We start from the raw sequence: 26209 nt of genomic DNA, 5'->3' as shown, positions 1-26209 counted from the left end.
CTGCTAGAAAATAAAGCTGCCCGCCGTAAAAATAAACAAAATACGGTGGTGTAACCTGTATATGACGCTCATTAGACCGGTTGTTCTCTACGGGCACGAGACATGGATATTGCTCGAGGAGGACCTGCGTACACTCGGAGTATTCGAGCGACGAGTGTTAAGAACCATCTTTGGTGGCGTACAGGAGAACGGAGTGTGGAGGCGAAGGATGAACCACGAGCTCGCGCGACTCTACGGCGAACCCAGTATCCAGAAGGTGGTGAAAGCTGGCCGGATACGCTGGGCAGGACATGTTGCGAGAATGCCGGACGACTGTCCTGCAAAACAGGTGTTCGCTACGAATCCGGTATGAACAAGACGAGCACGGGCGCAACGAGCGAGGTGGTTAGACCAAGTGGAGCGTGATCTGGCGAACGTGGGGTGCCCGAGAAATTGGAGAACGGTTGCTATGAACCGAGTGAATTTTAGGAATTATGTTCGTCAAGTTATGTCGTGAGACGGAATACTATGTAAATAAGAAATAACGGTGGTCAAATCGTGCGCAAAATGCATTACGCAAAACATTACGTGAAGGACAGCAAAACGAACTCTTTCGTCGGCTACAGGCAGGCAGGCTTCCAGCCAGAAATTTTTCGTTGACAAGTCTCACCTAGATGTACCGGAGATGAACAAAGAGAAACAAGTAAACTATTGATGTCTAGCACTCGAGGTAGTTGACAATCTGTGAAAGCTGCAAATCAGTCAGTGTTACATAAATATTGACACAATGAATGGCTCAATAACACTTCCATAGATCCTACAAAGTTGATACCATGTTTTGGTTGGATCTGGAATGGTGCAATAGCTCGAAATCAGAGATGGAGTGATTAAAAGTCAAATATGTTGTTTTTGTGTCGAAAGAGGACAATCTGTTAAAATCGTCATAACTTTCGATCAAATTAAAAGTTTTGAGTTGTTTTGAAAGTCAAGCTTCAGGAAACAAAGTTATTAAAAATTGCCTTGATTTGAAAAAATGGTGGTTCATAGCATGGTTCATAGATGGCGCACGTGGCGCCTAAAAATCGAAACCGCTGAAAACACTTGACAAAACGTCACAAAAATTTGCAAATGTAAAGATTACATTACTAGGTAGCTTCACTGAAAATTTCATCAATTTCCAATTTTGCATTCAAAACAAAGTGTTGCATTTTTTTCGAATACACTCCTTATCAGCTTAATTACAAGATTTAAGAAGACTGATAAGAAATTAAATTTTGAGCTAAGTAGCATGCTACAAGTGTCCTGAATAAGCGTTTAAGGTTATCGTTCTATGAAACTTATTGATTATGCCGTTCCTGTATTTCATTTTGATCATTGCGCAAATAATCAAAAGATCCTTAAAAAGCGTTTCTCAACTTAAGCCAATATTTTGTTAACCCTTTAAAATTATACAAAATTCGAAATTTTCGATTGTATTGGAAAGAATGAACTCTGTGCTGGTCATCAACTTCAGGATATAACGTAGGTATTTGGTATTATGCATATTTCATTTATGTCATCAATCCATCGAAGTTTCGCAGCGTCTTTCCTGAAGACAAATGACACCGACACGAATATACCTAAGTGATAAAACTTCCGCTCAGATTTATAAAAATTGAAGGGAGTTTTTTCAATACTTCATCTGCAAACTCCATCCAGTGCCATGATCTTAGAAAATTAAATCAAATTTCACCTTTTACATTCAACAATTTTGGTACAATCATGCTGGGATGGTAATGCAGCATATAATTCTAGCTTTCTCGGGCACAAATTTACATCTACATCCGTTTGGTTTCCTCTGCCCGACATCAAGCAGGATCAGCGGAGAGGAGCAGCAGCGCACATATATGTACATTATAGAGGGTAATAGGAATCTCCCGGAGCACTTTTGCCGAGCTCCACCAGCCCAGCCAGTCAGTTGCCATTTGTTTGAAGCTGAATCGAGTTTTGCTTGGCGTGTGCCAGTAAGATATGTATACCGAACAGATAGGACGACGACAACTGTGAAATGTTTCATCCATGCGCATTCCCACATTTTGCTGTAGCCAGCCAGGAATTCGTTCGTTCGTTCCTTTTGCCAGAGGCAATCCCGCACAGTCACAATACGGCAGGTTCAATGCGGCTGCTGCCGTCGATGCTGAAGCTGGCTGGCTGACTGGTCCTGAACCTGATGCTGCTGCTGCCCCAGAATATGTGTTTCTACAATTTGTGTTGTTTGTGCTGTTTTATCTGGTTCAACTTCCACCCAACAGGATGTGCTGGCTGCTATCATATTCCACCCAGGTTGAATGAGGTGGTAGGAATAGGAACCACCCGATTGTGCATCCACCCACTGGCCACCACCCAACAAATACTCAACCCACGGCGGGTGTTTTGTTTACCCCGAGCTTATGCTGGGATGCTGGACCACATCCCAAAGCAGTAGAGGAAGAAGGGTGGAGTCGAAGAGCAAGAAAGGACACAGAGTGTCGAATGCACAAATAATATGATTCCCCGAACGAACCAGAGAGAATGGTGCTTCGCTTTTGCGGGGGGATTGCAATAAAGGGATTTTCTACTTGGAACCACATCATCATCCCATTCGGTATACATCGGAACGCAGCCCAACACCCCGCTTTTCCTCTCTCTATTGCTGAAGTTTGACGATGGGGGTGGTGGGTGGTCGATTCAAGAGCAACATTTAAATGCAAACCAGGATTCAAACTCCTCTTCAGCGCAGCAGCTTCATAGGTATACTGGAATCAATTCAGCACAGCCGGTGACATTACAGAAAGCTGGACCCTGTCATTATAATCATCAAAATCCGCAGAAACTTTTTGTTTTTCACAAGGCTAAACCTAGTGGCGAGATTTGTTAGAATTGCTCAGCAGCCGAATACCAAACGGTGCGGCGAAATGACACGATACGATGATGGATGATGAAGGTGATGATGATGACGATGACGATGGCAACGACGACGACATGATGATGATAAGTGTTTGCATATTTAATACATAAAATAGATATGTACACCAGCATGGAACGAACGGAAGAAATGCTCACAGCAGAGAGAACGGAGATGAATGTATTGTTCAAGCTTGACACTTTTGTTTCACAAACTTCCAATCAGAATAAGATCATTCAACGTTGTTACAAGTTGAAAACAAGGAGAACAAACTTTCAAAATCTGTAATATCCAGTGGGTTATTTGTTATTTATTTCTGATCAACAGATCACATATTGATAAAAATGATTACTTAAAATTAAAATTAAAAAAAAAAAACAAAACATTTAAGTCTAACTATCGGATTATCAGGTTTCTCTGGAAAACCCCCCTCGAAACGTCGAAGTCAAAATGCTCCGAAAAACGGTTGAACGATCTCATTGCACCGATGAGGGCGCTGTTAGCTACGTATTTGTTCATTTGAATGGGATTATACAATTGAAGATCCTGATTCAAAGACCACGGGGTCATACACTAAGCAAAATAGCCACAAACAGTGACAACACGTCTTTGGAATAAATTAGGAAAATAATCGGTCCTAGATGGTTACCTTGGGGTACACCGGAGGTGGCAGGGAACTGTCTGAAAAAGGTGTGATCCGTTCGAACAATCAATTTACGGCCAGTTAAGTAACTGCGGAACCAGCCAAGTAGAGTACCGCAGAACCCTCAGCGTTCGAGTTTTCTGATGGCAATCTTATGGTTCACCATTTCATGGTTCATCATTTCATGATCAGGATACTCTATCTTACCGTGGTCCGCGATACGGTAGCCGTAGACATTGTCGTTCTTTTGCGCGCATACAATGGATATTGAACCTAAGGTATTGAGCTAGGCGCTGATTGTTGTAAACCGTTCAACGCCTCTATAGCAACCATGACCCATTAGACTGAGTCGATTTGGGGTCATTTTGGAATTTCTCAAACCCTGGGGTCTAAAAAGCTTCGTATTGGTGCAAAACTCATCCATGATTTTTTGCAAAATTTTTACGTAATGTTTACATGAGTAAATTTGAACTGTATGGGAAAATTGAATATTTTGTACTGAAAAATCAACATCATTTTTGTATCGTCTGTGGAATCGAGCCACCTGATGGTTTTAGTACCAATTTATAAAATTCCTGAAGGAAATTTTCCGCTGCACAACTTTGTCGAAGACCGTAACTTCGTATCTTTTTAGAAAAAAAAAAGTCATTAGCTTTTTAACAGGGGTATATCTTTTCGCACTGATAAACAATAAATTCAATTGACATCCGTGCAGGGTGCCTAGCGAGGTATTGCGTGACTACTTTCCATGCAACACTTCGTGAGGCTCAAGCAGTGATGTCAATTGAATTTATTGTTAATCAATGCGAAAAGACATACCCTTGTTAAACAGCTAATAACTTTTTTGCCAAATAAAATACGAAGTTACGGTCTTCGACAAAGTTGTTCAGCGGAAAATTTCCTTAAACAATTTCATAAATTGGCACAAAAACCATCAGCTGGCTCGGTTCCACAGACGAAACAAAAATGATGTTGATTTTTCAGTACAAAATATTCAATTTTCCCATACAACCCTAAAAGTTCAAATTTACTCATGTAAACGTTGCTTAAAATTTTTGCAAAAAATCATGGATGAGTTTTGGACCAATACGAAGCTTTTGAGACCCCAGGGTTTGAGAAATTCCAAAATGACCCCAAATCGACTCAGTCTAATGACCCATAGCTCATCTTCCTCTGTAGAGGAGTCCATAGCTAGGGCGATGACTCCCATTGAGAGGCTTATCCTCAGTAGCCCATCATAGCTGTTGTTCCACAGGACCGAGCAAAGTATTGGCCATTGTAGAACACACTCTAAAATTATGAAAGTAGCTTTCTAACAGTCTACAGAATTTGTCGCAATGGAAGGCACTGCAAGCCCCTCAAGAACTTTCGTTAGGTTTTCCACCGATAGGTTCATCAGATTCTTCTATTACTTCAACGTCAAATAGGTTCTGTTTGGTTGAACTGCGTTGTCTGCCAAAGGCGTTTACCTGTCGTCGTCCTCACTACATGACCTCGTACTCGAGCCTGCGCTGTCAACCGGCAATGTGCTAGCTATACGTGAAGGACTCGTTCAATCACTGGTCAAACATGCGTCAACTAAGCCATTCCTCGGCGCAATCGTTGAAGCCTTCAGTTCCCATTAGCTCCGCAGTTCTCCAAGAACCAACCGTGTTGGAAAATTTTAATAGCTTGGTGTCGATCACTACCTCTCGTAAAGGACTCCTTCCTGTTGCCAATATCGGGGCAAGTTTAGCACGATTGGTCACCCGTTTGTGGCCCCGATATCTTCAATTATTTAGCTCATCATCAACTGTGTGTTGAGATTCAGTTTAAAAACTTTTTTGTTGGCTGGCACTTGAGTCTGTTAAGCGCGCGCCGGCACGAATGAGGCAATTCGCCGGCTTATTGCAGCTTGCCGCCAGATGAAATTTCGACGATCTTCATGTTGAATGTACCTCTTACAGCCTCTATTGTTAAGTTATTTATTATCTCTAAAAAATAATGTTATTCCTTTCTCTTCTTCGTTTCAGATTTTAAAGATCTTTTGAAATGTCTACAGTCTTCAACCAGTAAAAACCTGTAATCCACCATGGATAACGGCTCGCATCTGCCGCGAACGGGAGGGGAAATGAAACCGGGAGATGGCTCTCCCATGGGTTCGAATCCCACGGGAATGCCTCCAATGCATCCAGGAGCTCCGATTCCACCTCCCGGCAGCCACCTTGCACCCGGTGGATATCAGCACTACGGCTACGGTGCATCTCCCTCCATGATGGATCACCATTCCAAGGATCCATACTATCATCATGCGGCCGCAGCAGCAGCTGCCTCACGACACTACGATCCATATTCGATGCATGCCCCCTATCATTCGTATCAGCACTCTTTCCATCATCAGTCTCCGTACGGTGCCCATCCGTATCATCACCAGCCAGGTTATCCACCAACAACCGGTGGCCATCATTCGCTGATTCCTCCTGGTGGACCTGCAGCTGCTAGCGGTTATCCCGGCTATCCTGGTCACAGTCAAGGCGCCTATCCACCTTCGGCTACAGGCGCTCCACCTTCTCACATTCCCGGCGGACCGTCAGGTGTGAGTGGAATCAAAACTCACGAAAAGACACCGTTTGCAGAAAACAATACTCTTCCCCCGAAATTACCCAGTGTACCAGTACGTGATGATAAAAACATGTTGATTGGTCCTACTTCTAGTAGCTTAGGTCTTGATCAAACGGATAACGGTTCCGGGATACCACCCAAACGAAAAATAGAAATTCTAGATAATGTGCTAATTAAAAAATCCAAACACGAGCTGGAGGCCGAACAGCATAAGGAACCTGTCTCAACGACACCAGTTGCACCCCCGGCTCCTCCACCTGTACCAACACCTCCCGTTGAAGAAACTCCGGTGGTTCCGGTAGTAACGGCTCCTCCCAGTAACAACGATTCCAGCAAGTCTTCTTTCCAAATGTCAGATATATTGGATAACAAACCTAAAACGGAGCCTTCAACGGTTCCAATACCTCCGGCTGCGCCGCAACCACCTCCAGAACCACCACAGCCAGCAGTACAACAACCAATGAAGGAAGAAGAACCACTTCCAGAAAAGTCTCCGCCAATACCACCAGCACCTCCTGCGGAGGTTGAAAAGACCACCAGTGAAACGACGATATCCGACCTTAAAGCGTCGGAACACGAAATGCCTCCAGAAACTCCACCCAAACAAGAGGAGACGGATCCTTTGGGTGACTTGAAAATAAAGGACCCGGATCCTGCAACATCAGAAACAACTCCTGCAACTGATTCCGAAGGCTCGAAAGCAATCCAAGAAATGGACTTTGACATTTCGGAAAAACTGAAAGAAATGGGCGAGATTAGCGTTAAACCGGTGTCCAAAAACGATGCCAGTGCTAGTAAAAGCAAAGAATCGGAGTGCACCGAGGAAGTGTCTCTGGAGATTACCAAGAAGGATGCAGCTTTGCGAAAGGTGACCAATTTGAGGAAAAACATCAAGGAAGTGATGGACGATAATCAGTTGGATGCTTCAACGTTGGCGGCTCAAAGACAGGAATTAGAACGTTTAGCTCGTGTCCAGGAGCAGCAGAGAATCATAAGGGAGGTCCAGCGTCAGCTGGCTTTGGAAAGACAAACCAACAAAACCGAACAGAAGGTGATGCAATTTCTACAAGGTCATGCTTCGATTTTGAAAACCCAACAACCGGGAACGTCCACTCCGGTGAAGGTAGGTTACGTAAGGAATCCTTTCGAAACCCGAGGTAGACCGCCAAAGGCCAGACCGGTGCAAGCGAACCTGACACCTTCAGTTAGCATTGCGCCGGTGAAGTCGGCCAGTACTTCGTTGGCTGCACAAATTCCTTCGGTGAAATCTTTTAGCGATATGGTCGACAGTGAAGATGAGTTTGATGAAGACGACGACGAGGATGAGGACAGCGAGGCGGAGATGATTCATAGTGTCGAGAAGAAGGAAGTCGTTACTATAGACAGCTCGTCAGATGACGATTGCATTGTGTTGTCCGACGACGATGAAGAACCGGAAGATGATTCGGATGACGATCCGCAAAATAGTGGAATGCATGTGAACGATACGTACAATGTACCCGATGATCAGGGTCGAGTTGTAATAAATGTTGGGCACACAGAAAACGAGGACGACATCTATTTGGCTCCGCAAATTGCACGAATTATTAAACCACATCAGATTGGTGGAGTTCGATTCCTGTTTGATAACATCATAGAATCGATTGAACGGTATGATAGCTCTACCGGATTTGGTTGCATTTTGGCGCATTCGATGGGTTTGGGCAAGACGTTGCAGTTGGTTTGTTTTTGTGATATATTTTTGAGACACACAAGCTCGAAAACAGTACTGATCATTATGCCCATCAATACTTTGCAGAATTGGTTGAACGAATTCAACACATGGTTACCGGAGAATGCGGAGACTAGTGCATTGAAAAATCATGGGGAGGTTAGGCCACGCAATTTCAAAATTTTCATTCTCAACGATAGTCATAAAACGTTGAAGTCGAGAGCGAAAATAGTTTTGGAGTGGGCCAAGAATGGAGGCGTTCTTTTGATAGGTTACGAGATGTACCGGCTTTTGAGCCAGAAAAAGATGGCTAAGAAGAAGAAAAAGAAAAAGAAGGGTGAGCCTGTGGTTCAGGAAGAGGAGAAGGAATCGACCGAAGAGCAGAAGAATATGTTTGACGAAATTCACGAAGCGTTGGTCAAGCCTGGACCGGATTTGGTAGTTTGCGACGAAGGACACAGAATTAAAAACTCACATGCGGGCATTTCAGTCGCTTTAAAACAAATCAAGTCCAAGCGACGAGTTGTGTTGACAGGCTATCCTTTGCAGAATAATTTGCTGGAATACTGGTGCATGGTGGACTTTGTTCGTCCGAATTATCTTGGAACTAAGACTGAATTCTGCAATATGTTTGAGCGACCTATTCAGAATGGTCAGTGTATTGATTCGACGCCTCAGGATATAAAATTGATGCGTTATCGTTCTCACGTGTTGCATTCCCTGCTGTTGGGTTTTGTTCAACGGAGATCACACTCGGTGCTGCAAACTTCACTGCCTCAAAAGGAAGAATACGTACTGTTGATACGTATGACAGAATTTCAACGCAAACTCTACACGGTGTTCATGAACGAGGTAGTGCGCACTAAAGCAGTTCCTAATCCATTGAAGGCTTTTGCGGTTTGTTGTAAAATTTGGAATCATCCAGATGTACTTTACAATTTCCTAAAGCAAAACGAACGTGATCTGGATCTTGAAATTGAAGAACCTGAACCACCAGGTGCTAAAATCAAGACTGATAAAGCTGATAAGGCTGAAAAGGCTCCAGTAGTTATACCACCTCCCCCGCCCAAACCAGTGGAGAAAAAGGAGAAAGAACCGAAAGAGCCAAAAGAGAAGAAGAAACCTGGTAAGAAGCCAGCTGCTCCCAAGCCTCCTAAACCGCTGGCATTGAAGAAGGATGGGACTCCTCGGAAGCCAAGGACTACAAAAAAGCAAAGAGAAGCTTTGAAAAACCAACAGGCTGCGGTCGGTAAAGACGGAAAAATTGTTCCAGCAGCTACCGTTAGTCCTAGCAATGTGAATAAGGAGCCAGCAGCAGTCGAAACGCCAGCGGCAGAAGCTCCGGCTCCGGTAAATCCGGAGAATACTGATCCAGCAATCAAACAAGAAACTACAGACTACAATCAACAACCACCTCAACAACAAGGTATGTATCCTGGCTACCAAGGACCAGGCTACCAGCAGGCCCCACCAGCTCCTTATAACTACAATCAAGGGGCACCGAATCAGGATCCAAATGGTTACAACAATTATAGCGGACAGTACGGAAACAATGATCCGTATAACAATTATGGAAACTATTATGGTCGAAATGACTATAACAATTACAATCAAGGTTACAACTACGGTTACGATCAGAACTATCAGAACAACTATGGCAATACGAACAACTACCAGAACTCAAACTATTGGGGAAATAATAACTACTATCAACAACCTCAGCAGCAAAACAATTCCTATAATGGAAATTACTATGGAAATTCCAACAACTACAACTATCCCGATCAGCAACAGGGACAATCCCAGCCACCTACAGACCAGCAGCAACAACAACAGCAACCCAACAATCAGTACAATCAATACAACGAAATGCCGCCAGATCAGCAGGAACAGAAATGGTACCCCAATCAGCCGTATCAGCCACAGGCACCACCAAATGATTCGCAACAATCTGTCGCAGCTCCTCCAGCAGACGGTACTTATCCGCCGCCTACCCCGATGGATCAACAACCGACACCAGCCCTCTTGGAACCTCAACCGGATCCTATTCCACAACCCATGGATCCTGCCTTGACTCAGCAGCAGGCCAATGCCCAGTATGCCGATCAGCCGTCGCTCGAGGATCTCAAGGATCCGGTAGCGGCACCATTGGTAGTCAAGACAGAAGAAGAAGCCGAGGAGGACAGCAAGGATGGAAAACCAACGGAAATCTGTGACCTGGACACGAAGATCATCAGCAAGGTAGAAGTGATTAAGCAGGAGCAGGAGGTTAAACCGGAAATCAAAACCGAAACTCCTGCGGTGGAAGTCAAAACTGAAATAATGGAAGGAGTTAAAGAAGAAGGTGGTACCGAGTTTAACGGTAGTGAAGTGAAGGTGGAACCGAAATCGGAAATTAAAGAGGAAGAGATGAAAACCGAAAATGAAAAAACTGAAGATACAGCTGAAGTGAAAAAGGAAGCGGATGAAAGTTCCGAAAAGGTGGAAGTTAAAAAGGAGGGGTTTGAAGAAAAGGAGCATGGCGTGGATGTGAAGGAGGAAAAGGATGAATCGAAGCTGAAGGATGAACTTCTGAAGATAGAAGATGAATTCAAGGCTAAGGAATCGAAAGATGGTGGTAAGGAGGGAGAGAAAGATAGTTCTAAAGATGCTGCTAAGGCCAAGGATAAAGACGAAATACCGTACGAGTGGGCCTTTGAACTGATGAAGGGTTACATACCAGATCTGTTGGAAAATTCTTCAAAGATGGAGATATTTTTCTACCTGCTGGAGGAGAGTATCAAGTTGGGCGATCGAATGTTGGTGTTCAGTCAAAGTTTGCTTACGCTAAATTTGATTGAACGGTTTCTGCAGAGGCAGAAAATACCGGGATTGGAAAATAATTGGGCCAAGAACACTAGCTACTATCGTAAGTATTCGAATATTTTTCAAAATTATTTCTTACATACATATGTCTAAATTATTATTATTTTTCTCACAAGGTTTGGACGGTTCCACGACGGCTCAAGAGCGAGAGAAGCTGATCAACGAGTTCAACTCAAATCCCAACATTTTGCTGTTTCTGGTGTCCACTCGAGCAGGTTCGCTTGGTATTAATTTGGTAGGAGCTAATCGGGTGGTAGTTTTGGATGCCAGTTGGAATCCATGTCATGATACGCAGGCCGTGTGTCGCGTCTACCGATATGGGCAGAAGAAACCCTGCTTCGTTTATCGACTTGTCGTTGACAATTGTTTGGAGAAGAAAATTTACGATCGACAGATTAATAAACAAGGCATGAGCGACCGAATCGTGGACGAGTGTAACCCGGACGCCCATTTGTCAATGAAGGAGGTTACGAGCTTGTGTTATGACGACGGTGAAGATGGAGAGATTAAGGATTTCAGTGAGGAGAAGGACAAATATATCGATGTGGTTATGCAAAGTCTGTTAGAAAATCATTCGAAGAAACTAACCAAGCCGCCGTTTGCTCACGAAAGTTTGCTAGTGGATCGAAAGGAAAAAAAGCTATCGTCAGCGGAGAAAAGGCAGGCTCAGCGGGGCTACGAGTTGGAAAAACAAGCCGCTACCAAGCCAAGCTATTCGTACACTTCGATGGGTACGACGTACAGGGCCATTCGAACTCCCGATGGCTCAATCATTCATCGCCCGGTAGCATCGGTTAGTTTTTAGTTAGTTTGGTGTATTGTTAATTGAAAAACTAATGTCCCCTTTTGTGCTGTAGGTTCGACCAATGCAAGCAGGAGATGCGGGTAAGAATGCTATCGGTGGAAATCGCCCGACACGATGGATCCCAGCGGAAGTTTGGCAACGGCAAGGAATGACTGCGCAGGAGATGACTCTTCCTATTGGTAAGAAGTTGAAGTGTTAAATATCGATTGTAACTAAGATTTCATTTTATTTTTTAGATGTTGTTATACCGACAAGTTCTGCTGATAAATCTAACATCGTTCTAAAGGCTGGACAGAAAGTTATGGTTCTTAAATCTCCCAAAGGCATTTACATGCAGCTGGAGAGCGGTAAAATCATTGCGATTAGAACTGCCTTTAAGGTCAGTCAAAATAAGGATGCAGCAACTAAGGGAGCTGGTGCAACTTTGTTAGCAGGACGAAGTGGAAGTGCAACTTCAACGATTACCAAAGCTTCAATCGGTTCGACTTCTAAGGACTCTGAAGGAAATTCGCTGAGTATTCCGTCTGATGATGAAGATAAATCGGATTCAAGTATCGTTCCACTGGATGCGGATAGCGAGAAGGAATTGATGAGTGATTTCCCGGAGAAGGGAGAGATTGTCGATTGCGATATGAAAGATGATGATTTAGAAGAGGGTGAAATAAGAGATGGTAGGATCGGAGTGCGCAAGAAGCCGCGGAACATAAACTTTACCAACAGCAACTCAGTGAGCAAATTTCCAATGATTCAGTCTGCTTATTCGCTTGCACCTCAAGCACAAGGTTCAACTCAAAGTTTACTCAAAGTTCAGCACAATGAACAAGTTCCTAGCCAACCGACGCCACAAAAGCATCAACCATCTGTCGTTCCAATCGATGATGAACCACCACTCAGAGAGAAAGTAATCTACAAACCGAATCTCGTCGAACGCAAATCCAAAGTTCCACAGTCCTCTCTGAAAAATTATAGGCACAAAGCTGGAAAAGCTCCGGAACCCACTCCAGCGATATCAAGTCCTACGAAATCTCATTCGGAAACTCCCACTACTATTCACTGTGAACAACCAGATCCCATTACCCCTCAAGTTTCAGCTACTTTAGAGCAAAAACCAACAATGACAGAAACTTCCCCTGTACAGGAAACAATGCCAATCCCACATAAAGGGCAGCAATATCCGCACATGGGCCGCCAAATACCAGCAACTCACACACCACAAACCATGCATGCTCAGCAACATTATCAGACACCACCACCAACGACGTATTCGCCGCAGAATACAGCTGTAAGTCATTCTCAACAACCGCCCTATGGTGTGCCAAATACTCCCAGTTCCTCTGGAAAGAGTCCCATTCTACATCAACCCCAGCATATGCACTCCTCATCCTACGGCAGCACTAAACACCAACAATCCCTTCATCCTCAGTCAGCTTCCTGGAATCCGTACACTGCAAATAGCCCATCAAACTATTATGGTCAGCAGCCCCAAGTTGTTCCGCCTCCACCACCAGGCCAGTACGAATCGAGTCTCAATTTCCTCGAGAAAACAACCTCCGCCATCATCAACAATCAAAACCAAAACGAATTCCAAGCGTCGCTCAGCAACATCACCAGATCACCAACTCCCACCGACAGTTTCATGGAATTCCAACCGAAAGCTGTTCCTGCTTCTGGAAAAAAGTCCACTTCCAAAAAGCCACCCAAGCAACCGAAAAATGACTACAACGCAACGCCAACTTCAAAGAAAGCATCCCAGAGCAAACGCAATAATCCATCGCCCTATCATCCTGTGTCCTCATCATCGGCATCGTCCTCTCCATCACCCTCGCCGGCCGTCATGAACCATAGCCAAAACAGCAACAGTAGTTCCTTGAGCGGAACCCCCACGCCAATGGCTTCGACAGCAGGAACGGCCAATAATCCCGCTGTGCCCACAGCTCCGGCAGCCGGCAACTACTACGGTTACCCACCGCCTCAAGGGGGAACTCCTACTGCCACTGCTACCAGCGGCAGCTATTACGATCAGTATTCACAACAGCAGCATCAGCAACCACCATTGGTGACCGTGCCAGCGACAACGGCGAGTGGAAACACCCAACCAGCTGTAGGCATGTACGGTGGGCAACACCAACAGCAGCAACATCAGCAGTCACCTTATGGAACTCCGCTTGCCACTGGCCCTGCTCCAGCAGCAGGTTCCTCCTATGGTGGTGAGTAGGGTCGAATTTTGTTTCTTGTTTTTATTGCTGTCCTTATTATACTTTCTAAATAATGTAATCGTCAATTTATTTTTGTCAGGTTCGTCATATGCATCGACTAATAGCAGCACAGCACCATCAATGAACCGCTCAAATTACTATCAGTCATCATCATCGGCATCCTCAGGAAATATTCCCGGTGCTACCACGATGTCTTCGTCGACGGTTCCAACTGATTCCTCCAACTATTATCATCAGCAGCAAACCTCATCGACACCGCAACATATGCCAGTAACAAACCAACCCCAACAACAACAGGTGAGAAGCAATTCCCGCGGATCGTCATCGTCATCCCACAGCTATCCTCCCACTCCTGCTTCTTCCACGGTTCCACCACCGAATCACCAGTCCCACTCCCAGAGCAGTTACATGGCTACTCCTGCCACTGCTAGTCCAGTAGAAACTGCTTCTTCCTATCAACAACAACCACATCATCTGCCAGGCGCTTCTGGTGGTTCACCATTCGCACCCTACTCAACCTATTCCCACACTTCCACCAATAACTCTACTTCTACAACTCAGGCGACCGTATCAAATGGGTCTGCCTTCCATCGGCCGGAAAGTGCCACTCTTCCGACGCCTTCAGCTTCTACCACTACCAGTAGTTCGACGGCACCAGCCAGCTACGAAACCCCGCCAACATACATCCCGGAAAGCGCCGGTGCCAATCCCTACCAGTATCCCTACCAAGCGCCACAATATCATCACCAAAGCCAGGGCTATTACCCTCCACCTGCCTATCCCTACTACCCGGCGTCTGCCCCGGGAGCTCCATACACGGCCGCTCCCCCCGAATCCCAGTACCATCCTCCGTATCCACCACCACCACCCCCGACGAACTATCCCAACTATCCACCTTACCCGAGTCAACCGGGTGGTGTTGGTCAATGGCAGTAAACAGATGACCGCACTCTCGGAGGAAAATGTTTGAATCTCACCACTTGGCATGGCATGTAGATATTTTCAAATGTTCCTTTCTATAAAGAAAAAAAAAGTTACATCTTTTACGGAGGTTGAAATGTCCTCCACGGGAATCTATTATAGAGATGTGCTGAGCTCTCTTACTCGCTAATCGGTTTTAAGGTAAAGTTTTTTTTTGATATTTTGTTAGAATTTTTTCTTTTAAATCTATCATTGAAGAATTTTTATTTTCTTCTAAACAAAAAACCCGCACGTTCCTAAAAAGAAAATTTTAGAAAAAAAAATTAATAAATAATTTTCAAACCAAGAACTGAATCTGCTAGGAAACCGTTCAATGATATTGAAAAGCTTTGGTCAGAATTGTAACGTTGGACATTAACCAAAACCTTTTCTAGAGTAGCGTCAAAGCTCAGTGTTTAAACATATGCAACTTCCTCTGCCACCAGTCATTCGGTTATCCTACTTTGAACATAACCTTTTGCATCGAAATGCATTTGAAAACATTTTATCGCTTTTTCACAGGAACGTGTTTAGAAAACGGTTCCATTTATTCTACCCCAATGTATTTAAAACATACATTTTCCAAGAAATCGCATTTCTTCCTCTTCTCTCTATAAAAACAACGACTATAAATTAAAAAGAAAACAGTGCAATGTATTTTTGTTATTCAATTTGAGTTGTCTATGTTTGTGAGCTTTATTTACCAGTCTGTTTTAGGTTTCTAGGATATATTTATGCGTAGATGAGAGATTTATGAACTTAAAAGTGTGTAGAAGCGCTTATCTTGTGCTGCTGATAGCTTAGCACATTAAAAATTGTAGAAGGAAAAGCTGAAATACGATGGTACGCCGCAATGCGAACTCGTTGTTGGAACATCAAACCGATTGGTCAAACGAACCAGCGAAGTTCTTTCCGGTAAAAAACCATTAACTCTTGTAAAACCGTCATAAGACATAACATACAGTAGTAGAAAAAAAAAACAAAACAGTCGTCAATGTTTTAATCAGATATCAAATTTTATCTATACCACTGAAGTATAACGCAAGCAACCCTTTAAAAAAAATCAAAAAAAAAAGCGTAGAAGCAAACCAGCACCTAGCGTTTATTATTTATTAGCCACTGTATCATTTATGCGCAAATGAAACCGCTAATCCCCCAGCTAGCCAGCCTGGAGGAAATAAATCGCATTTAATAATTAAACGTTATGAGATATTCAAACATAGGCAAAAAACAAAATCTTAACGAATAATGCTGAATGTCAAAAAAAGCTATTCAACAATGAAACGAAAACCAGTTATCGCAATCGTCGTTTAGAATCAACCAACTATTTATATATATTGAATATAAAATTAACTAATTAAAGTAAAAAACTTATCAGTCATTAGAAACTAACCAATTGACATTTTCGTTTTCGTTCGCACAAATATGCCCTCCCAAAAAACTCTTATTTCATGTTAGTTCAATTGTTTGAACCTCTTATTACGGTCTGCCTGCAGCACTGTTGTTTCTCGAGAAAAGAAAGTGAATTAGGACAATTACCATTGACCCCCACACTGCAGTAGCAGGTTTATTCTGCTTTGTTAACGAGCGAAGGAACTATTTTTGTCGAAAACGCACCATTAAAAAGAACAAAAGTCGAATGTTTTATTCTCGTAGCTAAAACATGCATTTTTGTCATTTTTTGTTTCCTATAAGCATATTTGTAAAGGTATGTTTTGCTAAGCTATGTAACGAAAATAATATTGAGTGTTGGAACAGGGTGACCACCAGAGATGTCACACAGGTTTTTAGCAAGAAAATCTTATTAGAACCGAACGGAATTTTTCGTTCATTCGGTCGCGAAATTAGTGCGAGCGTGTCATGTGTCTGGTAGCAAGTAGTGTAATTAATTATTTCAAACATCAGTACAGCATAACTCAACTGAGATCCGACTATAATGATTAAAAAGTAATAACTATAATTCTATGATTATAATTAACACACACCGATACATAGAAACTAGAATAATGTATGAACCGTAATACAAAGTATTGGAATAAATCAAACATGTCGTGTAGCTTTGTTCGATGACAGTTCCAGGTTTTAAGGGTACGTACGTAGACGATTGATGAGATTTCCTTAAGGGCGGCGAAGCTTGCCTTCAATTAGTCAATGAACAAAGGAAAAAAGTTGCGATCCTCTGTTGATTTCTACAGGTCATAGTTTAAAAATACTGGTCTTAGATTGTTGTGAACACATCCTGTAGACTCGGAAACATACCGAAAAGAAAACGTGTAGATTGAACACTTGGAGATGGAGCAGCAAACTGTGCTGTACGCCGTACGCGGCCTTTGGTCCTTCGAGCCGGATTCTTTTCGGCCCGCATCAGAGGTTTGAGAATGCTTAGGGATGAATTATCCCAGAGAATCATAATTCTTTATAAAAAATAAAAATAAAAAGGTTAGAGGATGTTAATGATTGTTGCCTGCACCTGCCCTGGATTCTTAAGTTTTGAATGGATGCGCGAGATTATTAGGCATAGAACCTCAAGAGGTGTCCCCCCGATGTAGCATGACGCGTAAATTCAACACCTAACGGCAACGGAACAAAACTTGCGATTATCGTGGCGTGGAGGAATAGCTCACTCGTGCGGATCAATGGATATACTGTAGTTTCTCGATTTTATCACTATTCGATTTTATCAATACTCGCCAAATTCACGCTCGATTTTATCACGGTTATTGTTTCGATTTTATCACGCTTTTTAAGAAATCATTCAGAAACCATTTCCAGGTCCTTAGTTTTCATCCAAAAGCATAGAGCGTCTTTTTTTATAATATTTTTTTATGGTTTATGTTATAGTATATAGGTATCCAATAATATGAAAATGCCATTGAACTGCTTATTTTATCTGTATAGTGTTTAAAATCGTCATTTGGATTTTAAAAACGCTTGTAATAATCGACACAAGTATTTTAACGTCACGCTGATGCTAGTGTTGTTACTTGTGTTGGTTAGTCGCTTTAAAAAATTTTAGTTTTTTGGTTATGCGAATCATATAAAAATGTGGGCGAATTTAAGCGTTTTTGAAAAGAGATAAGTGTCTCTGATTTCTTTGTTGAACTTGTTTTTTAGAGGGTTTCGTGCGTAATCCTTATTGGATAGCCTTTAGTATTGTCTGAATGGATAATTTTGGAAGACCAAAATGAAATTCTGCTAGCTTTGTCTGAAAATATGACTAAGATTTCTGTTTTTCTACATATAAAGACAAAAGATTACCTGCCCATAAAGCAAATTTCGAGAAACACACTTTAAAAGTCTAAATTTTAAACTATTTTTCGAATAAATATACTTTTTAGTTCATCAAAGGTGTTAAGATTAAAATATTGAAATTTGAAATTAGCAGAAAAAAAATTTTTTGATGCTAATTTGTTTGACCTTTTTTTCAAAATCGAAATAAGAGATAACGGCTGTTAAATTTTCATCAAAACAAAATAGTTCAATTTAATTAGATGTAGACTATAAAATGCATAAACAACATGGTTTTATTTCAAGAAAAACCCTAAAAATTTGCTTTAGAGAAGAATAATTTGAACTGATAACGATCCTTTTTGCTAAGCAATCTTCGATAACTACGCCTTATGATCAAAATTTATTGATACAAAACGTTTCCACTACTTAAAACATTATATATTATTGATTAAAGACAGTAAAAATACTTTTTTCTACTTCAATTTTTAGTTTCGCCAAATTCACGGTTTCGCCATATTCACGGTGAAATTTTTTTTTATCGTGATAAAATCGAAAAACTACTGTATCGCGGTTATCGCTTTGTTTGAGTCACGCGAAACGCTAATCCGATATCCTGCCCGAAGGACCAATGTCATGTTGTATCTTAGACCCGAGCACTCGACGTTGTGGAAGACCAGGCTGGCAAGCGAGAGTTCCATTGACGGTGCTGAACAGCAGAATAGAAATGGATCACTGCCTGGAGGATACGAGTGGGTTGGCAGAATGGATCGGAGAGAAGGCAAATTCTCACAGCTATTTTGAAAGGGTTCTTCCTGTTTTACACCATCAACTATCGAATTCGTTGAAACATGGGCAGGGCAGAAGAGCCGCAAGAATTTGTTATCCTATTCTGCTGTCCTTTTTTATTTCTTCATTTTTCTACTCTCTTTTAACTATGCTTTATGTTGATAAGCATGATAAAAATAAAATATCATTCCGGTTTTTTTTTTTTCAAAATAGGTACACCATGCCCAACCAAAGTTTACGCCGAGATACCTCAAGCCTACAACGTTTTCCAGAAAACCTCTACACGGATCAACTCCGTTTCCGAACAGAAAATTTTTCTGGACCAAACCTGTAAACCGGACCCGCCCCAATACCAATATTCGGATCGTTAACCTGAATTCCGTATCAACCACAAACGAATTTTCTGAACCAAACCGAAAATCAGGACCAGTACGCAACTATCGATAAAAGGACGTAAGTACTTCTGCACGATAATTATATGCCTTGATAAACTTAAATAACTACTGCGAGGTGGGCTTTGAAAAAATACTTACAAAAATCGTCTTCAGTATAACACAAACCTTTTTCCTTGTTTCTTAGTAAGCTCCATGTGACCGCACAAAATATATTGAATTTAATAAGTCGAAAATAATATCATCTTTCAGAGGTTCAACCAGTGATTCATAATCCAAAATCCAAGACCTTCGACATAAATTTTCAAATCAATCGCTTAAAAATTTTGTGATTTTTGTAAGTACAACTTTGTAAAGGAACGCTCCTTTCTCATTTCGGCTTTTTAGAACTGTGATGGTTTAACCTCACCAAGCTGTGATACTTACTATCAACAACAATCTCTGTAGTATAGCATGACATGATCGCTCATACCAGATATGTTACAGTTCTGTAATGGATAAATACATATCAGTATGTATAAAAACTAACGATACGACTACTCGGCGATATTTGTGTCTTAAAAGAGATAGCTGACTTTTCAGCAAAACGATTGGCTAATGAACGGGCACAATTTGTCAATCTTTCGAAAACTTAAAAAAAGGGCGTTGTTTCCAGCTCTGGTTCAAAAGTAATAAAACACATTGTATACTATTCAACTGATTTTAATTGCTTCTGAAAGATTGATGATTTTGCTTTGATCGACATGAAACTCTCTTCTCCGGTACATCCACAGTAAGCCGCAGTGTTTATCTACGTCCGGATTTGCCCTTGGTATCGCAAGGGGATCCCTTTCGGATGAATCGGAACAGTGATTCCACCAAATTGGCCGGAGTCGATTCATCGCACTGCTCCAGCTCCCGCACGAAGCAATTCTGCAGCTTGGTGAAGTCCCTACGTTTTAACAAAGTATAAATTTTACATGGGGTTAAAAACATTGTTGGATTAGGTCGCTTACTCGCACTGTTTCGGGCCGATAACGATTTTCGGAATTTTTCCGCTGCTGGTGTCAATTCCTTTCAAAAATTCCGGTAAGCTTTCGTTAGCACAGGCAATGAGATCGTCTTTCTGCTCTTGGAAGCATTCCGGTCCCTTCTCGGCGATGAAGACTGTTAAAAATAATTGTTTGAAGAAGGGTTTGAGAGTCTTCCTAATTGACAAAACTTACGTGCAATTTGATCTCCATCCTTGTGGCACACGAAGTTAAGCAGATTCTTGAACACATCCAGTCCGTAGCCCTTGTGACGTTCCTCTTCATCGTCCAGACAGGAATCCAGCGTATTCGAGAACGTATTCACACACTCGAGCAGAGTGTTCCGCTTGCGGCAGTACTTGTTGAACACCGTATCTAAATCACCGGTTGGTTTGGCTTCCTCAATCTCCTGGCGGAACTGATCAATGTCAACCAGACCCTTGATACAGTTGGCCAGCGTTTTACCAGCCTCCTTGACCTCCTCGTAGGATTCGTCGGAGCCACCGGCTTCGATGCACTTCTGCTTCAGCGCATTTTCGATCTCGTCGAAGTCCGGAATCGACAGGTTCTGCAGATTGGCCGGCAGGTGGTGCCGGTAGCGATCGATGTCGATTTCGTTGAAGTCGGCGAGGATCAGCGCGGGCGCTGTAAAGGGTGATGGACATTAAACTATGTAGTATAACTTGTAACTAACTTCAGCAACTTGATTCAAAGGATGAAAATATGTCAATGACATTCATTGATTAGTTGATTAGTTCAAAGAGAACGGTTTTTGAAAACCGGATTTTATTCTATGAGCCATGAGTCGACTTTTCAAATGTTTATGTCATAATATCAAGATTCGATTGATCGATGAAAAGCAATAAACAATACACAATACAGTGCCCCAAATGACCTGACATTTGAAAAAGTTATGCGCTGCAGGCTTAAATTGATCCTAGGCCTAGTACAAGGTCTCATGCCAAATTTAGGCCAGATCGGATCACACGGGAAGGGGTCGCTCAACGAGCCTATAGTTTGTATGGGATTTTGAGACATTTTGTTCGGGAGAAACACGAAAATCCTGTTTTTGCATGAATAACTTTGGTCCCCTTCGGCCAATTTCTTTTGAAAACGGATCTATTACACATCATTACACAAGCTTGAAAGTTCTCATACATTTTTGGGGCAGTCTAATATACAAGCTAACCCAACAAGTTGGAAAAAGCAATTTAACAATTCAAATGGAACCAGGCAGCCCGGTTAAGGTTATTTCTTTGCTGCTTTCTGGAAATGCCAAGCTATAAACTGCTAAGATTACCCAAAATTGACTGCTTTTTCGTCATAGAGTTAAATTCAATTCGCTAGGTTGCCTTTTGGGCTGAATATAAGCCACGAAAGTTTCCAACGAATGATGAATGTCGTCATGACATGGTTAAACGCCAGAGTTTGATTCGCTTCTAAAGCTTGCTTCATTTAGCATTGGAACAAACTTTTGCCCATATTGTGGCGCTCCTGGTGGATGGATTTGGAAGTTATTGGCGCCCACGGGTCGGGAATTTTGTCAGCTTCACGTATGTATTTTTCACATTCCGCAAATCGGCTGTACTTTGTAAACAATCAACATGGAAGGAGTAAGAAGGGTAAAAAGTGCGCACAGTTGTTTGGAGAATCAATTGTGGCCTGCATTTAGGCTAGCTAAACAACTTCTATTTCCCAGAAATACCGTATGGCGCGTTATCAATCGACTATAAGGAAACATAGACGATGATTCGGAAGCCTCAAGCCAATCGTCGGAGTGGAACTGTCGACTGGACTGCATGGTAAGATTTTGAAGACGATTAAGAGGAATTCCAATCTGTCGGACTGTGATTTGATCAGAAAATTCGGTACTGCCCACCGTGAAGGAATCAACTCATATCCAGCTAGCAAACAGCCAAATCGTACCATAAAACAGAATAGTGTAGCCAAAATCCGTGCTCGAAAGCTTTACGACCAGATGCTGACCAAGTTCGACGGGTGTTTTCTGATGGACGATGAAGCCTATGTCAAGTCTGACTTCGGGCAAATCCCAGGTCAATTTTTTTTTTTTGGAAATAGATCGGGGGGATGTTCACACAACAATCCCGTAATGTTTTGGCCAGATTTGGCAAGCTGTCGTTACAGCAAAGTCGTTCAAGAATGGTATGCAGAGAAAGGGGTCCAGTTTGTTCCGAAAAACCTTAACCCACCCACCCAACTGCCCTCAGTTCCGCCCTAATATAAAATACTGGGCAATCATGAAGACGAGACTCAAGGCAAAGGAAAACATTGTTTCAAAGACATCAATCAGATGAAGACCTGGTGGAACATTATAGCTAAAACGATGGACGAAGATAGTGTGCGCCGCCTAATGAGCCATGTTACAGGCTTTATTGTTCATTTTCAATTTATTAGGTTGCTTTTTGGACCGAACATAAGTCGCAAAAGTTTCCAGCGAATGATGAATATCGTCATGAATGTTTTGCTTCTTTTGCTATATGTATGGCAAGCAGGTCGAATCAGGAATCGGAATCATCACGAGGAGGCATGAAACTCTCGGTAAAATGTGTGGAAAAAGAAGTGAATCGATGTCGGATGAAACCTGGAATGGTCGTAACAGGAGAAAAGCGAAAGTCGGAACTGAGCAAGCATGTACCAGGTCTGCCAAAGCAGCCGCCTGCTTAGGATATGCGGATCTGGAAAAGGCAGTTCCACAAGCTTGTAGATGAGATAATAGAGCCTGAATATACTCCCCATGACGTTTCTCGCTGCCTTAATGGTGCGTGTACTATTGCTAGAATGTCGCTTGAAGACCGAGCAGGCCAGATGTAGACAGATCGAACAGATTAGCTCAAACTTTGGACTAAGATTGACGAACAACTCTTCCGAGTCACGAATAGGAATGGCTAGCAGAACCCGCAGCTCCAAGCACCAACAGTAAGTCGCATTAATGGCGTCAACTCGAAAGCGCCCTCGCTGGCTGAAATAGGAGCGGCAATCAATGACATGAAATCCAACAATTCGCCTGGTATCGATTGCTTCCCTGCAGAAATGCAACCTTTGTCAGCACAAATGTTGCACCGTCTTTTCGCTGACATCTGGGATACTGCAACATTCCCGGCCGACTGGATGCAGGGCATCCTCGTAAAGGTCCCGAAGAAAGGAGACCTTACAGAGTGTGGTCACTGACGTGGCATAACGTTGATCTGTACAACCCTCAAAGTACTCTGCAAAGGGATCCTAAAGAGGAACCACGAGAAGATTGCCGCTACGAATAATACTGGAATATATCAATGATTTTCAGGATTCTCTTCTGCTGGTGTTCGTTGAAAGCATTCGACCAAGTGAACCATAAAAAAAAGCTGCATCAAGTCGAAGAGGAGTCCCAACCAGTTCATTACTTCGAAGCACAGTACGAGGCATTTTCGTTAAGGAACTGCACGGCGCAGTGTCTTGTCTGATCCAATCTCAGTAACCGCTGGAGTGAGACAAAAAAGTATCTTATATAACTGCTTCGCTGGTACGATTGACTGTAGACCAAACCGTGTATTGCCGTGGAATCCTTCGGCAATGGAGCAGCTAAACGACCTTGACCTGGCCGAAGATACTGTTTTACTCGGCCAACGACAACCGGTCGCAAGTCAAGAAGATATCGAATTCCGGACCAGAATCGGGTCGATTTGCGTTTGTAAGTCTGCGATACATTTGAAGTTAACGCCAGATCTCCCTTTAAACGAAAAACCACAAGTCGAGATTCGGGAACATTGGTGGAGATGGATTGGGCAAATGCTGCGAAAATATGAAAACGAAATCTTCAGGTATGCCCTTGATTGGAATCCAGATGAACATCGTAGCGAAGCAGCTCATGGTGGCGTAGTCCAAGCTGAGATATTGGCCCTAATTCTGCGCCGCGCTTGAGGTGACGATGGCCAAGTGCTTTAGGTGAGAAACGTCACTTCGGAAGAACTTTAGGAATGAACATCTGTCACTTCACTTACTATCGGAATTCGCGCTCACGCGCGGTTCAGAATGGGGACTATTGGAGCTGTCAACGAGAATCTTGAATGTTGTTATATGCAAATGCTGGCTTCGATCTAACGACAAAAGAAGACTCCATCCACTGTAACTGATTCTTATAAGCAGAAGTCCCATCCCGTTTCAACGGTTTGATTTCCGTTGATGTCTGTGTTCATTCAACTCGTAGATATAAAAGTGTATTCATCCAAATTCGCTTACATTATTTTTAACTAGCAGAAGTCTCAATCCGATGTTGACATTTTTTTTTTAAGTGGAAGTCTCGATCTAAAGTAACATAATTTTATCGGAACGCTTGCTTATTTTTCTTTTTCTGAATTCAGCAAAGATATGATTTCATTTCTATACATTACACATGAACCGAAGTTTCAATCCACTTTTTTTTAAACTAGGTACCAGGATTCTCACAAACATTCGAAGATTTCACCGAAAGCTTTCAAGTCCAATCAGGTACCCAAGTCAACGCCAAGAAACCCCGAGTCAGATAGATTGACTTATTCATGGGACCTAGAGAGCCGCTAGATGTGGATTCAGGTTCCACCTTAGGTAAGTGTTTCGCAAAAAACAAGTTTACTTTTTAATTTGTTTAAGTTATATGAAGATTTTATAATTTAAGAAAAAAGTATCAAATACGAACAGGATTAGGTATTTATTAAATTCTAGTTATCTAAAAATACACTGTTTTTGACTTACCTAACAGCGCAACAGCGAACAACGGCAGTAGTTTATTAATCATTTTTCTGAAATGAGTATAATATTCAAATTATTTTTTACTTTGAATATCACTTTCGACTAGACTGAGATCTAAGGATTGACTGAGATGTTTCCCCTTCAATTATATTTTTTTCTTATTTCCACGTGCCTAGTTTCGATTGTTCGTTCCAATGAAACCGTTAATGTTTCCCAAGAATTGTTTTCGCAAACTTATTGTTTGGCTGACCTAGGAAGCTTTATAAACATCGAAACATGTACATAATTTTTCAAAAACAAAATTCGCTGTTCACAGGAACGATTAACCTTACGAATCGAAGAAAGCAAACTCACTGATTCTGTTATCAGTCGTCCGGGTGAAAAGAACAACACTATCAATCTTCCTATCACAGCAAAAAGCAAACTTTCTCCAAACACTGCAACGTTCGAACACAACGATCTCAGCCTGCAGGGAGCAATCACAACGGTTAGAATGTTTCGATCTCGACGCCGTTGATACTTCTTATAGTATGTCGATCGATCTCAGACGGCTACCTCAGGTTCAGACTCACTCGCAATTTATTGGAGAAATGCTTGTTCAAATTTAGGAATGTATTGATGATCGATAATTGATCAATCAACTCCCAGTCGGTACCCTATAAGCCTGATCTATAATGCATTAGTAAGGAAGTTGTATTACCTAGCGAAAGGAATTCGACGTTCTCGGCCGGGCGTTCAGGCGGTACTGAGCGTTTAATCAATTGAACAGCTGTAGGTCACCATAATCGGTCTAGGGATAAGTCCGTAGAACCGTTTCCGAAAATGACGAAACTCATGCAATTCAGGAACTAAGCATTATTTAAGATGCACAGAAGCCCTGGACGATCCCCCAAAACATTCTTAGTTGATTGTGGAGCGAGTATTCTTGGTGTGATTCCTCGGAAGAACTAACGTTCGGGACACTTTTACACATGATGATGGGTGGAGAAATGTAAGCCGGAAATATCAAATAATGGGAGCTTAATTTGATCAGAATGCTGTTTGGCTGTCGTATAATTTATATCTATTTCGTACGAATAATTTTGTTAGCCATGAGACATTTATGATGGATGATCTTTGAAGTGTTTGTAGGGGATGTGAGGTTCTAAAGAGCTGACTTATTGCCAAAGCAATTTTTAATTCTTTTCACTTAAAATCAAGAATCAGTATTCATTTAATTTGCATTAAGGATCAAAATGTTTAAAGAGAGTTTTTGAACGAAAATTCAAACTGTCTTGTGATTCATCCCACTCATATTCCATTGAGGTCGGTTCGAGATCAATAGGTTATCAATATTTGAAATTCTTTCCCAATGGTTTGTGC

General features: G+C 42.2%; 2 protein-coding genes across 5 annotated transcripts in view; one reads left to right on the top strand and one right to left on the bottom strand.

Moving 5' to 3' along the window:
- The window catches only part of LOC129750991 (uncharacterized), a 29305-nt gene extending 12557 nt beyond the window's left edge, over positions 1–16748 (top strand). The window contains exons 2-6 of the mRNA XM_055746221.1: positions 5558–10765; positions 10839–11515; positions 11580–11706; positions 11764–13734; positions 13823–16748. Coding sequence (XP_055602196.1) covers positions 5617–10765; positions 10839–11515; positions 11580–11706; positions 11764–13734; positions 13823–14679 — 8781 coding nt within the window. The 5' untranslated portion in view covers positions 5558–5616 and the 3' untranslated portion in view covers positions 14680–16748. The remainder of the gene's footprint in view (positions 1–5557; positions 10766–10838; positions 11516–11579; positions 11707–11763; positions 13735–13822) is intronic.
- Positions 16749–19793: 3045 nt separating this feature from the next.
- LOC129757346 (27 kDa hemolymph protein) lies at positions 19794–25649 on the bottom strand. 4 transcript variants are annotated; one of them, XM_055754539.1, is made up of 5 exons: positions 25548–25649; positions 24851–24897; positions 20318–20767; positions 20108–20258; positions 19794–20043 (listed from the first exon to the last, which is right to left on the bottom strand). In XM_055754539.1, the coding sequence occupies exons 2-5, from the start codon at positions 24891–24893 to the stop codon at positions 19899–19901; spliced, it is 789 nt and encodes a 262-aa protein (XP_055610514.1). In that variant the 5' UTR covers positions 24894–24897; positions 25548–25649; the 3' UTR covers positions 19794–19898. The 4 variants fall into 4 exon arrangements, with proteins under 4 accessions (XP_055610514.1, XP_055610515.1, XP_055610516.1 ...); XM_055754540.1 differs by lacking the exon at positions 25548–25649 and adding an exon at positions 25202–25390; XM_055754541.1 differs by lacking the exon at positions 25548–25649 and adding an exon at positions 25180–25359.
- Positions 25650–26209: the final 560 nt, after the last annotated feature.

The sequence above is a fragment of the Uranotaenia lowii genome, chromosome 3 (genome assembly GCF_029784155.1).
Source record: "Uranotaenia lowii strain MFRU-FL chromosome 3, ASM2978415v1, whole genome shotgun sequence".
NCBI classification, from domain to species: domain Eukaryota; kingdom Metazoa; phylum Arthropoda; class Insecta; order Diptera; family Culicidae; genus Uranotaenia; species Uranotaenia lowii.
Note: the sequence above shows the minus strand (reverse complement) of the source record. Positions and strands in the feature narration are given on the sequence as shown.